The 14,154-nt window shown below is 44.9% G+C and overlaps 1 protein-coding gene across 1 annotated transcript in view; it reads left to right on the top strand.

Annotated features, from left to right (window-relative positions):
* slc27a4 (solute carrier family 27 member 4) overlaps positions 1 to 1,339 on the top strand; it is a 68,912-nt gene extending 67,573 nt beyond the window's left edge. Inside the window, exon 13 of the mRNA XM_063073571.1 lies at positions 846 to 1,339. Coding sequence (XP_062929641.1) covers positions 846 to 1,003 — 158 coding nt within the window. The 3' untranslated portion in view covers positions 1,004 to 1,339. The remainder of the gene's footprint in view (positions 1 to 845) is intronic.
* The last annotated feature ends 12,815 nt before the right edge of the window (positions 1,340 to 14,154 follow it).

Below are 14,154 nucleotides of genomic sequence, written 5' to 3'. Positions count from 1 at the left end.
CCTACAAAAGGTGTTGGATTGGGCCCAGTACATCATGGGTAAAAGTCCTCCCGGCCATTGAGTACGTCTATGTGAAACATTGTCACGGAAAAGCAGCATCAGTCATCAAGGATCCTCACCACCCAGGCCGTGCTCTTTTCTCGCTGCTGCCATCAGGTAGAAGGTAGAGGAGCCTCAGGACTCACACCACCAAGTTCAAGAACAGTTACTACCCCTCAACCATCATGATGGCTCTTGGAAAAAAAGGGGATAACTACGCTCATTTGAGGACTCTGTTGTATTGTTATTTCATGCTTGTTATTTATTGCTGTTTATTTATTATCTGCATTTGCACGGTTTGTTTAAGGTTTACAGTTCTCGATGTTTAGTTTACAGATCTCGTTTACAGTTACTGTTCTATAGATTTGCTAAGTATGGCTGCAGAAAAGAAATCCCAGGATTGTATGTGGTGACATAAGACCATAAGACATAGGAGCAGAAGTAGGCCATTTGGCCCATCGAGTCTGCTGTGCTATTCAATCATGGCTGATCCTTTTCTTTCCTCCCCCCTCCTGAGCCCCAATCCCCAGCTTTCTCCCCGTAACCTTTGATGCCGTGTCCAATCAAGAACCTATCAAGCTCTGCCTTAAATACACTCAATGACCTGGCCTCCACAGCTGCCTGCGGTAATAAATTCCACAAATTCACCACCCTCTGGCTAAAGTGTGTACTCTGATAATAATTTTAACTTTGAACTTATGACCCTCTGACTCGGATGTGATGGGGCTACCCCCAGTGAACCACAGCAAACTCTGATCATCCACTATTTTTGACACTGACCCTTTTCTTTATTTTCACATTCGTAGGGACGTACAAGTTCCAGAAAACAGAGATGAGAAAGGAGGGATTTGACCCAAGAGTGATTAAGGACAGACTTTATCTCCTGGATCAAAGACTACAAAAATATGTTCCATTGGACGAAGAGCTCTTCAGCAAGATCCAATCAGGGAAAATGAAGCTGTGATTTAAAAATAATATCGATGAATTTATTGTTACCTCATTTTTGCTCTTGTCAGTAGCCATAACAAGCAAAAGGGATAACTCATTCCACTTCTGTTACTTGACCAGACTTGCATGTATAGGATGTTGACAAAAACTGGTTATTTTTCTTTATCTAAGTTTATTACAGATTTACTAGTAATTTATGAAGAGATTATTACAATTTTGCACAAGAAAAAAAATTATAATTAATTTTTATTGTCTGTACTGTTTTGGGTCTTTATTTTAATTGGGACTCAGTTTTCTATTTGTTTATTTCTTCAGGACTTGCAGAACATCCTCATGTGTTATGAGAATGGAATTAAACACGATTCAACAAGGAAGAGATCTTTTTCAAAGGGTCTCCTCAAAGAATTGCTCGGTCTTGATCCTTTATCTCCTTTGCTCTCTTTTCTAAGTTGTGTCGTTGTTGCCACCTCCTCAAAGAGCTCTCCCTAGATTTGTGCTCATTATGAGAGGTTGCCCCAGGAGACGGTCCGTTTATTTAGAGATACAGCGTGGTAACAGGCTCTTCTGGCCCTACAAGGCCGCACCACCCAGTTACACCCAATTAACCTACTGACCGTACGTCTTTGGAATGTGGGAGGAAACTCACGCAGCCGTGGTGAAAACATACAAACTCCTTGCGGACAGCAGCAAGATTGAACCTGGGTCACTGGCACAGTAATAGTGTTACTCTGACCACTATTCTACCATGACACCCTAGATAACCATAAGGCATAGGAGCAGAATTAGGCCATTCAGCCCATCGAATCTGCTCTGCTATTCCATCATGGCTGATCCTAGATCCCACTCAACTCCATAACCTGCCTTCTTGCCATATCCTTTGATGCCCTGACTGATCAGGAAACTATCAACTTCTGCCTTAAATATACCTATAGATGTGGCCTTCACCACAGTCTGTGGTACAACATTCCACAGATTCACTACACTCTGGCTAAAACAAATCTTCCTTACCTCTGTTCTAAAAGCTCACCCCTCAATTTTGAGGCTGTGCCCGCTTGGTCTCCATACCCCCACCATAGGAATCATCCTCTCCACATCCACCCTATCTAGTCCTTTCAACATTCAGTAGGTTTCAATGAGATACCCCTGCATTCTTCTAAATTCCCAAAGCTGCCAGATGCGCCTCATATGTTAACCCTTTCATTCCCAGAATCATCCTCGTGAACCTCTTCTGGACTCTCTCCAATGCCAACAAATCCTTTCGGAGATATAGGACCGAAAACTGTTGACAATACTCCCAAGTGCAGCCTGACTAGTGTCTTATAAAGCCTCAATATTATCTCCTTGCTTTCATATTCTATTCCCCTCGAAATAAATGCCAACATTGCATTTGCCTTCTTTACCACAATCTCAACCTGTAAATTAACCTTCTGGGAATCTTGCATGAAGTCTCCTAAGTCCCTCTGCACCTCTGATGTTTGAACCCTCTCCCTATTTAGATAATAGTCCACACTATTGTTCCTTTTACCAAAATGCATTATCATACATTTCCCAACACTGTATTCCATCTGCCACTTTGCAATTGCAGTGCTTCCTCAGCACTACCTACGTCCAACTATCTTCGTATCATCCACAAACTTTGCCACAAAGCCATCAATTCCATTATCTAAATCACTGACAAACAATGTGAAAAGCAGCGGTCCCAATACCGACCCCTGAGGAACACCACTAGTCATTGGCAGCCAACCAGTAAAGGCCCCCTTTATTCTCACGTACTGCCTCCTGGCTGTCAGCCATTCCTCTATCCATGCCAGTATCTTTCCTGTAACACCATAGGATTTTATCTTGTTAAGTGCCTTCTGAAAATCCAAGTAAATAACGTCCACTGCCTCCACCCTGCTTGTTGCATCCATGAAGAACTAACAGATTTGTCAGGCAAGATTTCCTTTTACAGAAACCATGCTGACTTTGACTTGTTTTATCATTGGTCTCCAAATACCCTGAAACCTCATCCTTAATGACACTTTCCTAACAACTGAGGTTAGGATAACTGGCCTATAATTTCCTTTCTTTTGCCTTCCTCCCTTAAAGAGTGGAGTGACATTTGCAATCTTCGAGTCCTCTGGGACCATGCTAGAATCGAGCAATACTTGAAAGATCATGACCAATGCAGCTGTTACCTTTTTAGCACCCTCTCTCAGGACTCTGGGATGTAGTCCATCTGGTCCAGGGGACTTATCCACCTGAAGATCTTTGAGTGTGCCTAGCACTTTTTCCTTTATAAGAGCAATAGCACGCGCTTCTGCTCCCTGACACTCACAGACCTCTAGCACACTGCTCGTGTGTTCCACAGTAATGACTGATGAAAAGTACCCATTAAATTCATCTTCCATTTCTTTGTCCCCCATTACTACCTCACCAGCATCATTTTCCAGTGGTACAATATCAACTCCCACCTCCCTTTTACTTCTTATATAACTGAAAAAACTTTTAGTATCCTGCTTTATATTATTGGTTAGTCTGTCCTTATATTTCATCTTTTCCCTTGTAGCTCTTTTTAGTTGACTTTGTTTGGATTTTAAAAGCTTCCCAATCATCCAACTTCCTACTCACTTTTGTTACCTTGTATGCCCTTCCTTGGCTTTTATGCAGTCCTTAATTTCCCTTGTCAGCCATGGTTGCCTGCCCCTGCCATTTGAGAACAACTTCTGTGGGACATATCTATCCTGCAACTTGTGAACTATTCCCAGAAACTTCAGCTATATCTGCTCTGCCATCATTTCTGCCAGAATCCTTCTCCAATCCACCTGGGCAAGCTCCTCTCTCATGCCTCTGTAATTCCCTTTATTCCATTGCGATACTGATACATGTGACTTGCGCTTCTCCCTCTCAAATTGCCCTATGAATTCAATCATATTATGATCACTGCCTCCTAAGAGTTCCTTTACGTTAAGTACGCTATTAAGATCACAACACCCAATCTAAGATAGCCTTTCCCGAGTCGGCTCAAGCACAGGCTGCTCCAAAAGGTAATCTTGTAGGTATTCAACAAACTCCCTCTCTTACCATCCAACACCAACCTGATTTTCCCAGTCCCCTTGCATATTGAAGTCCCCCATTACAATTGTGACATTACCCCTATTACATGCCTTTTCCAGCTCCCTTTGCAATCTCAACCCCACAGCTTGGCTGCTATTTGGAGGTTTATCTATGATTCCCATAATGGTTTTTTCACCCTTGCAGTTTCTTAGCTCCACCCACAAAGATTCAACATTCTCTGACCCTATGTCACCTCTTTCTAAAGATTTCCATCTCCTACCAACAGAGCCACACCACCACTTGTGCCTTCCTGCATAAAATATACAAATATATTCGATATAAATATATTCTTTGATGTTAAACTCCCAACTATGGCCTTCGTTCAGCCACAACTCAGTGATGGCCACAACGTCATATCAACCAATCTGTAATTGCGCCACAAGTTCATCCACCTTATTTCAAATGCTACACGCATTTAAATACAGTACTGTACCTTCTATCCTGCATTTGTCCCCCCCTTTTGAATTTTGCCTCTGTGGTACAATTTAACTCTTTGTCTGCATTTGTACCCTATCATTGGCTTGTCCTTCCTTACATCCATCATCTACTTGTAAACCTGCTCTATCATTCTGGTTCCCGTTCCCATCCCCTTGCCATGTTAGTTTAAACCATTCCCGTCCCCCTTGGATTTAAGTGCAAACCATTCCTTTTGTACAGGTCACAGGCTGCCCCAGAAGAGGTCCCAATTATCTGGAAATCTGAATCCCTGCCCCTGCTCCAATTCTTCAGGCATGCATTTATCTGCCACCTCATTCTAATCCTATCCTCACTGTGGTGTGGCATAGGCAGCAATCCTAAGGTTACTACCCTTGAGATCCAGCTTCTCGACTTACTTCATAATTCCCTGTATTCTGTTTTCTGGACCTCCTCCCTTTTTCTACGCATGTTGGTGGCACCACAACTTCTGGCTGTTCACCCTCCCTTTTCAGAATATTGTGGACACATTCAGAAACATCACGGACCCTGCCACCTGGGAGGCAAACTACCATCTGTGTTTCCTTTTCGTGTCCACAGAATCTCCTATCTGGCCCCTGACTATAGAGTCCCCTATTATGGCTGCCATCCCCTTCAGTTCCCTACCCTTCTGAGCCCCAGGGCCAGGCTCAATGCCAGAGGCACGGCTGCTGTTGTCCCCCCCCCCCCCCGCCCAACAGTACAAAAAAGTGCAGTACATATTGTCGAAGGGGACGGCCACAGGGCTGCTCTCCACTATATGATGTTCTCCCTTCTCTCTCCTGATGGTCACCTATTTATCCGTCTCCTGTAGCCTTGAGGTGACTACCCCCCCCCCACCCCTGTAGGTCCTGCCTATCACCTCTTCACTTTCCCTGACAACTGGAAGGTCACTGAGCTGCATCAGTTCCCCGACAAGGTCTCTCAGGGGCATCAACTTGATACACCTGGTGCAGAGGTCACCCTCGGGGAGGCTGCAATTATCCTGGAAACCCCATGTCTGACACTCAGAACAGAACATAGAGGGGCTGTGTTCTCTGCTGTTTAGAAGACCGAGAAGTAATCTCATTGAAATGGACATAATTCATAGAGGGATTGATGGAGTAGATTCCAGAAGGTGGCAGGTTTCAACTGGCTGGTCCAGGATCGCAGCTCAGCCTCAGAGTATCAGAGGAGATACTCAGCCATTCAGGTGTATGTTGAAGAGTTTTACAAAGAGAATTCAGAAATCTTCTTCATACACTGAAGTCTCGTCTATAAATTTTTGGACAAGGAGGTAAGACAGGAGCATGGATCTGAGGATCAAGTTCAGCCTTGATCTTATTGAATGATGCAATTGGCTCAGCTGCCCATACAACCGGCTCTTTCCTTTTCTTTTGAGCAGTTGATGTTCTCCCAATGTCTGCACAGCTGAAGTCCCAAACAGTTCCTGTTTGGAGGAGGTATCAAACAGAGGGCAGGGAGGGAAGCCGCCAGAGGGGGTGGGGGCAGAAGCCCTTAGAAGATTACTCAGACCAGTTCTGACAAAGCTGCAGGGTCACCATTTGACTCTTGTTGCCCTGCCAGCGAACTGTAATTGAGACTTGTGAAAGCACTTCCTCCTTCCATTCAACCTCCTCTGAGCCTTGCAGCTCTGGTGCGATATCCCTCCCTCCTGTATAATCTGTATTTTTCCTTGTCCAGTGCCACCATCCTTCTAGTTTACTTTGGACCCCCGGTGGTCGAGGTTTCCTGGTGAAGTGGCATTTTGATGGGAGTTGCTGCAAGATCCAGGGAATGTAGACATCCCACCTCTCCCGGAAGTTCCGGGAGCCTCCCACATATTAATAGTGGCTCCCCGATGCCCGCAAATTATAAACAATATCACGGAAATCAATTTTTTGAGAGCGAGCGAGAGAAAGCAAGAGAGAGTGTGCGAGCGACCATGAGAGAGAACGAGAGCGCGCCATGGCAGAGTGTTCCAAAAAAAGAAAATATAAAACGTACGTCACCCCAGACTACACTAGAGTGTACCCCTGCCTAATAGGGGTCAAAAATATGACAGTGTTGCTCGCTGCACTGTTTGCAACAGCGACTTTTCTATTGCCCATGGTGGGTTAAGACTGTAAAAGACATGTTGAGGTGAGTTTAACAGGTGTAATTTGTTCATTAGCATAGCTAACGTTATTTAAACTAGCTGGCTAGCTGCTAAGGAGCTACTCTATTGCAGACATCCCACCTCTCCCGGAAGTCTCCCGCAAATTGATGGTGCTACCTCCCTGAAATGAGTTTTTGCAGGGTGGGATGTCTGGGAATGGGTTGAGGCACGGGAGAGTGTGGACGGAACGTGAATATCAACTTGGGCAGAGGCGAGAACATTGGTTGAACCCAACTCATTTTGTGCCCCTTTATTCAGCCTTCCCCATAAAATACCTGTTTACCTCTCAGTCACCCAGGGTCCGTCACTGATAAAGCAAATCTACCTGATTCTGGAATCACCAGGAGTTTGGACAGAGACTGGGCTGTGGGATGGGGGTGGGGGGGTGGGGGGTGTTATTGGGGAAGTAGCTGGTGACGTGGTGATCACCAGTGTGGTCGTCTGTAAAGAAAAATCTGCAGATTCGATCTTCAGTGAGAGGGAACAAACTCCAACGTCGTCTGAACTACTTTCTCCAGCTTTAAGATTGCCTTCTGTCTACGTGTAAATACGGGTCGGGCAGGAATAAACATTGCCCTCCAGAGCCTCCTCTGCTATTGGATGTGATCACAGCTAATCTAACTGCAGCCGCATCTCCCAATTCCCGCCTTCCCCCGCTTGCCTTTCACCACTTGGCTGGCAAGAATCTGTCTATCTCTGCACTATAACAGCAAATCTACAGCCTCCACAACTCTTTAAGGCAAAGGATTCCAAAGACACAGCCATAGGATATGGGAGCAGAATTAGGCCTTTTGGCCCATCGAGTCTGCTCTGCCATTTCATCATGCCTGATCCATTTCTCTCTCAGCCCCAATCTCCTGCCTTCTCCCGTAACCCTCCATGCCCTGACTATCAGCCTCTGCCTTAAGTATACCCAATGACCTGGCCTCCACAGCCGCCTGTAGATTCACAACTGTACGAGAAAAAACAAGCTGCCACACGTCTTAAATGGTCACCCTCTTACTTTTAGATGATGCCGTCGATTTCTACATTTTCCCATAAGAGGAAACATCATCGCCACATCTGCAGAACCCTCTATTCTAATTGTGTTAACTCTCACCGCGAGTAAGCAGTGTAATTCAGATCGAGTCTCGTCAGCAACCCATCACCGGCAAAATTATGTCAATATTTATCTGTGTCAGTGAGATTGAATGAATGGACAATCTGACTGTGCCTATAAAAAGTATTCCCCCCCCCCCACACCCTGGAAGTTTTCATGTTTTATTGTTTTACAACATTGAATTACAGAGGATTTAGTTTGGCTTTTTTGACAATGAAAACAATAAAACATGTGAACTTCCAAGGGGGTGGCGTTGAATACATTTTTAGTGCTTTGAGATATTGTAGATATTTTCATATAGTAGTGGATGAGGGGGTAATGTGGGGCTATTCAAAACCACAAGCCAGAAATAAATCCAAGGAATTCGGGAGAGGCGTCCAGATTGAGAATGATTCAGATCACATTCCGGAGGGGCTGGGGTGGTGTTCAGATCACATTCTGTGGAAGGAGGTAGGAATAGACTAATATGCTGAAGATCAGACACAAAGACATGAGAGAAGTCTTGTGTGGAGCAGGAACACAGGCATATACTTGTGTCTGGCTGATGTAAGAATCTGTGTGAAGAAGATAATCAGGTAATAACAATGGGAATTGTCACTCATTCCAATCTCATAGCTCCTGTCTTTAAACATGAAACCTAGAGCAGAGGCTAAGATTTCTGTTGTCTGACCAACAGGAAAGCGTTCCTTGTACGTTGGCCACTGAAGAGTTGCTGCTACACCAGATCAGTTGCCTACTAGTTCCTGAACATGAACACAACACATTCAAACGAAGCCCAGGTGTACCTTACTGAACAATGTCTCATTCTGGTCCTGCAACTGTAGTAAAACAGGCACAGGTATGATGGGCTGAATGGCCTTGATCAACAGGTCATTCTAATCCCATAACCTTCTCGCTAGAGAACAAGCAAGTGAGAAATTGAGTTGAATACGTTGCACAGTCTGGTTTGTTGAGTGCCACACCTAGCACTTTGAGAAGATGAAGGTTCCCTCTATCTCAGCTGGCTGTAAGGGTTAAAGGGAATTAAGTCAAAGTTCACAGAATATTTTATTATCAAAGTAAAGATATGTCACCATATACAGCACTGAGCTTTATTTCCTTGTGGGCATACTCAATAAATCTATAGAATTATAACCATAGCAGAATCAATGAAAGACTGGAAATGGATTTATATAAACAGCATTCACAAGAAAAATGATCACATACACACTTCTTATAAGAAAACACAATTAGAACAAAAGTCAGTTTTAATTCAAAGTATTCACAGTGTTGTTAAACTGTAGTGATTAGGATCTTGCCGGTTGGTTCAATAATTGAGTGGTTGAAGGGAAACAACTGTTCTTGAACCTGGTGGAATGGGACTTCGGCTTCTGTACCTCTTGACCGATGGTAGCTGTGGAAAGCTGGCATAGCCCTGATGGTGGAGACGTTAGGTGATTGATGTTGCCTTCTTGGGGCAGCCCCTTCTGCAGATAGGGTGGGGAGGGATGAACCCCTGATGTAGGAGGCAGAGTCCTCTAGACTAGAGACTGCAGCTTCTTCAGTTCTTGCATATTTGAATTGCCCAGCCAGAGCATGATGTAGCCAGTCAGGATACTTTCAACTACATCTGTAGAAGTTTGTGCAAGTGTTCGATGATAAGATGAACCTCCTTAACCTCCCACGAATGTAAAGGCGCTAGAGCACTCTCCTTATTATTGTGTCTATGTGTTGTAAGAAGTTACAACAGTTGTGGTTAACCATCTACTGGGTACGCTACGGACACAAGTCCTGCTCCCAGAGGTTAAACTAGTGCACCAGAAATCCAGAGCTAAACTAATACTCCAGTCCATGAACCCAAATTATAAATTCTGTCAGTTAGGTACACTCAGTAGCCTCTTTGTAAAGTACATCTGCAAAAATCTAATCAGCCAATCATATGGCAGCAATTAATTCATAAAAGCATGCAGACATGGTCAAGAGGTTCATTTGTTGTCAGACCAAACACCAGAGTGGGGAAGAAATTTGATTCAAGCGACTTTGACTGCTGCATGATTATTGGTGCCAGATGGGGTGGTTTGAGTATTTCAGAAACTGCTGGGATTTTCATGCACCTGGGATTTTCATGCACAACAGTCTCTAATTTACAGAAAATAGTGCAAGAAAACAAAAAGCATCCAGTGAGCGGCAGTTCTGTGGGAAAAAAATGCCTTGTTAATGAGAGGGGTCAGAGAAGAATGACCAGACTGGTTCAAACTGACAAGAAGGCGACAGTAATTCAAATGGCCATGCGTTTCAACAGTGGTGTGCAGAGGAGCATCTCTGAACACACAGCACGTCAGACCTTGACATGGATGGGCTGCAGCAGCAGAAGACCACGCCAGGTTCCACTCCTGTACCTGGTAAAGTAGCCACTGAGTTAGATGTAGAGTTGGAAGTTTAGTACAGGTGATGGATCAGAAGAGGATGCAGAGGGTTGTAAACTCAGCCAAGTCCAACATGGGCACAACCCTCCCCACCATCGAGGACACCTTCAGAAGCTGGTGTCTCCAGAAAACAGCATCCATCATTAAAGATATTTTAGGAACAGTTTTTTTCTCACCTGCCTTTCTGAGCAATCCATGATCTCCTGAACACTACCTCACTATTCCTCCTTTGCACCATTGCACTATTTATTTACTTATTGTACCTTATCTAGTAATTTGTATGTCCTACACTGTACTGCTGCCGCAATATAACACAGTTCACAATGTATATCAGTGTTAGTAAGCCTGATTCTGACCATGAAACAGAATTCAGATGAATTAAAACTGTTTTGTTGATGTACCATAAAGAAAAATTCTCCTTCCTTTACCCAGTTTGTGTGGTTAGCACTCAGCTGCCCTCATGATGGCCCAACAAGCTGTTTAGTTCATTACAGAATTGTAGCATTGTCACAGAATTTAAGGGGGTTGTACGGCCCAGTAAAATTTTCCTCACAATCCCTCGTCTCCTTTCTAGCAATAGGAATAGCATCCTAAAGATCTAAACTCAACAATTAATTAACAGCTTTTCCCCTTCATCAGATTTCTGAATGTCCCACGAACCCATGAACACGACCTCATTTTTTCTTGTACTTTTATTTAGTTTTGTAATTTGCGGTCATCTTATCTCTTTGCACTGCAAAGCAACAAACTCCATGTTAATAAAGTCAGTGATAATGAATCGGATTCTGATATCTTTTGCCCTATATTTTAAATAAAGTCAGTGATAATGAATCTGATTGTGATATCTTTTGCTCTATATTTTAAATCTGTGTCCATTGATCCTTTTGAACTATGTGCTCAAGGGAGCAGCATGTCTCTGATCTGTGACCTTGATCTGTGTTCTGTGCATCCTTAGCCTAAAAAAAAGGAATTTTTCTCATGCATGATCTTGAAGACCTCTACCCCAAACCTCTCAAACTTCTTTGTTCTTCCGAAGAGACTATCCCCCATGTTCTTTTTCTCTCCACTGATATCTCAGCTCTCATCATTCTGTATAAATCTTTAAACGTCCTTTCGAGCACCTTGACATCCTTCCTAAAGATAGGAGTTTGGTCTCAACTCAGGTGCAATAATCCCACTTTGACATTATTGGAGATGGGTAACAAATGCTGGCTGAGGCAGCAATGTCCCAATCCTACGCAACAAGAGCACGGGACGTGGAACAGTCTAAAGGAAAACAGCTGGATCCTCTGGAGGAACTCCTCAAGTCAGGCACCAACCCTAAAGAAGCGTTTCGGCCTGTGTTTATGAGGCAACATCTACAGTTGACTCTTAGCCATTAGTCCTCAGTCCAGTCCTGATGAAGGGTCTTGGCCTGAAACTTTGACTGCTTATTCCCTTCCATAGATTCTGCCTGACTTCCCTAACAAGCTGTTTAGTTTATTATAGAATTATAGAAGGGGATTGTAATTTTCCTCACAATCTCTTCTCCAGCATTTTGTTTGTGTTGCTCAAGATTTCCAGCATCTACAGAATCCCTTGAGTATCCCTGTCACCTCATTGCATTACTCGGATCAACCACTGGGTGTCACTGTGCATGCGTGGAACAATTACTCCCTTCTTTCCCCAGTCCCTTGGGATCAGGGATGGCTGGTTTCTGCTCCAGTCCTCTGGGTTCTGACATGGTGGTGGGGCCACAGTGCGACACCACCCCTCATCTCCAATTCAGCCACGGGGTGAGGGGTGAGGCATGTGGGGATATACAGGTGGGTCATTTGTGAGATGGTATCTTCCTTTTATTGCTCCTGTGTGATCCCAACAAATAAATTTGATTCTCAGTGATATCCTAAACCTCCTCCTCCATCTTGAGTGGTAATGGGTCATGGATCCCAGGTGATCAATGGGGGATGATGTTCTTCTATCCAGAGGCTTTGAGAATGCTATTGAACTTTTCTCTCTGTCCGCCTGGTAATCCCTTGCCATGACAGGGTTCAGAGCAGGCCACATCGTTCGGTATCCGGCATGGAAACGATGCGGTCTGCCCAGTGGGGGTGCCTAAGTGGGGGATGTTGGACACTGACATCAGTCCATCTTTATTAACGGGGTGTGTACTTGTGTTGGACGCAGACAGAGCATCAGTGACAATCTAAATGTGTGTACGAGTGGCTGGATGAGATTCGGTGGGTATTCTGGTCTGACACTGGCTCTTTACAAATGTGGTTTCACAGCGCACAGCTCGCGTAGCACAGGCAATCAACGTTCAATTCCTGCTGCTCTCCGTAAGAAGTCTGTATGTTCTCCCCTTGGTCGTATGGGTGCTCCCATTTCCTGTAACATTCCAAAGTCTATTAGTAAGGGTGGGCAGGTTGCAAGCATCCTATGTTGGTGCCTGAAACGTGGCGACGCCTGCGGGCTCCCCCAGCATGTCCTCGGACTGTGTTGGTCATTGATGCAAACAATGCATTTCCTTATAGATTTCAGGAAAGGACCCTGAAGCACAGTCTCATTTTCTCTTCCACAAAATATCATTCCGTACAATGTCGACCATCACAGGAGACAGTTTGACCCACTGAATCTTTGCTGCTCCCAGGAACTCCTGTCACACCATGAACTGGTGGCCCCTCCTCCAGGCACAGCCTCTCCCTCACGGTTAGGGTGATGGTGACCCGAGACCCAGGGAGAGATATTAGAATTGAACAGCCACTTGGGGGGGGGGGACATCACTTGGGGAAAAGTATCTCTAGCTACACAAGCATCTCGGAGAACTTGCGAACAACGCGCCAGACCAGAAACGTTATTTATTATATTTCTCAAGGTTATTTTGTTTGATGAAGGAAACAGTGACTTTAAATATTGTTACGTACCCCGTAACTGGGTTGCCAAACCAGCAGAAATGGATCACTCAGTTGGAGTCTGGAGTACTAGAACTAAGAAAGTTTTATTAAAGAAACAAGCAACACAGTAATCGAAAGGATAATAAATGCAACAATTCAACAATGATAACCACACATGTGCACAGAATTAAGATAACAGCATCAATCAAGCTCTATCGTTGTCTAGGGGTAAATGACCAATTTCAAAATGACTCAAAGTTCAGTCCAGTTTGTAGTCCAGTTCGCAGTAATCGTTGCCATGGCGATGGACAACGTGGGGGAAGAGAGACATAGAATAGGAACAACTGATCATTCAGAACGGCTTCACTCACAGACCAGCGAGATGGTTCACAAACAGCTTTTGGGCGGGTCCTTGGTGATGTCACCTGAGGTCACCGACTGTGACCCCTCCTCCAGATGCGGTCGATCCTCTGCAGTGAACCCGGCACCCAGGCAAGGGCGGACACACACCGGGTTCCCGCTGATCGTACCTTTCCACCCTTGTCGTTGTCCGGTACTTCTCACCCACTCATGAGAAGCGCACCGCTTCCAGGGTCTCGTTACCTCGGGTGGCGTGTGTGTCTGTCTTAGCGAACCTGTCCCTTTTTATCCCCCTGCTGGGGTATCGCCTGTCCATCACTTCAAACAGTTCAGGGCTCAAAGGGGGGAGCCGCTCCAGACAGCTCTTCCTCCCACATCCCTTCATTACACATCTCCAGACGCTGCTCCATTGTTCCTTATCTCTCCTTCCCCCGAGGGCAGGTGGCAGACCAACTGCTGATGCCACTGATGCTAGCCCAGGCCAGCAAACATCTTAATTTTATGTGTATTCTCGTAACAATATAATTAAAAACCACAGTAGAGGCGGGAGGAGAAGATGGCGGCGCGACGCAGCACGCGTAGCCTCTCCAGTGAAATGATATCGTATTTGTAAGTAGGATGCCGTGCACAATTCTGATTTGATGAAGACAGACGTGAGCAGGCACAGAGGAACATCTGGAGAAATTTCTGAAATGCCCGGTTCGCTGCCGCTGCTACTGTGCGATCGAGAATCTCTGGAGGGAA

Source organism: Mobula hypostoma, chromosome 21 (assembly GCF_963921235.1).
Source record: "Mobula hypostoma chromosome 21, sMobHyp1.1, whole genome shotgun sequence".
Lineage (NCBI taxonomy): Eukaryota > Metazoa > Chordata > Chondrichthyes > Myliobatiformes > Myliobatidae > Mobula > Mobula hypostoma.
This window is presented reverse-complemented; position numbering and strand designations above follow the sequence as displayed.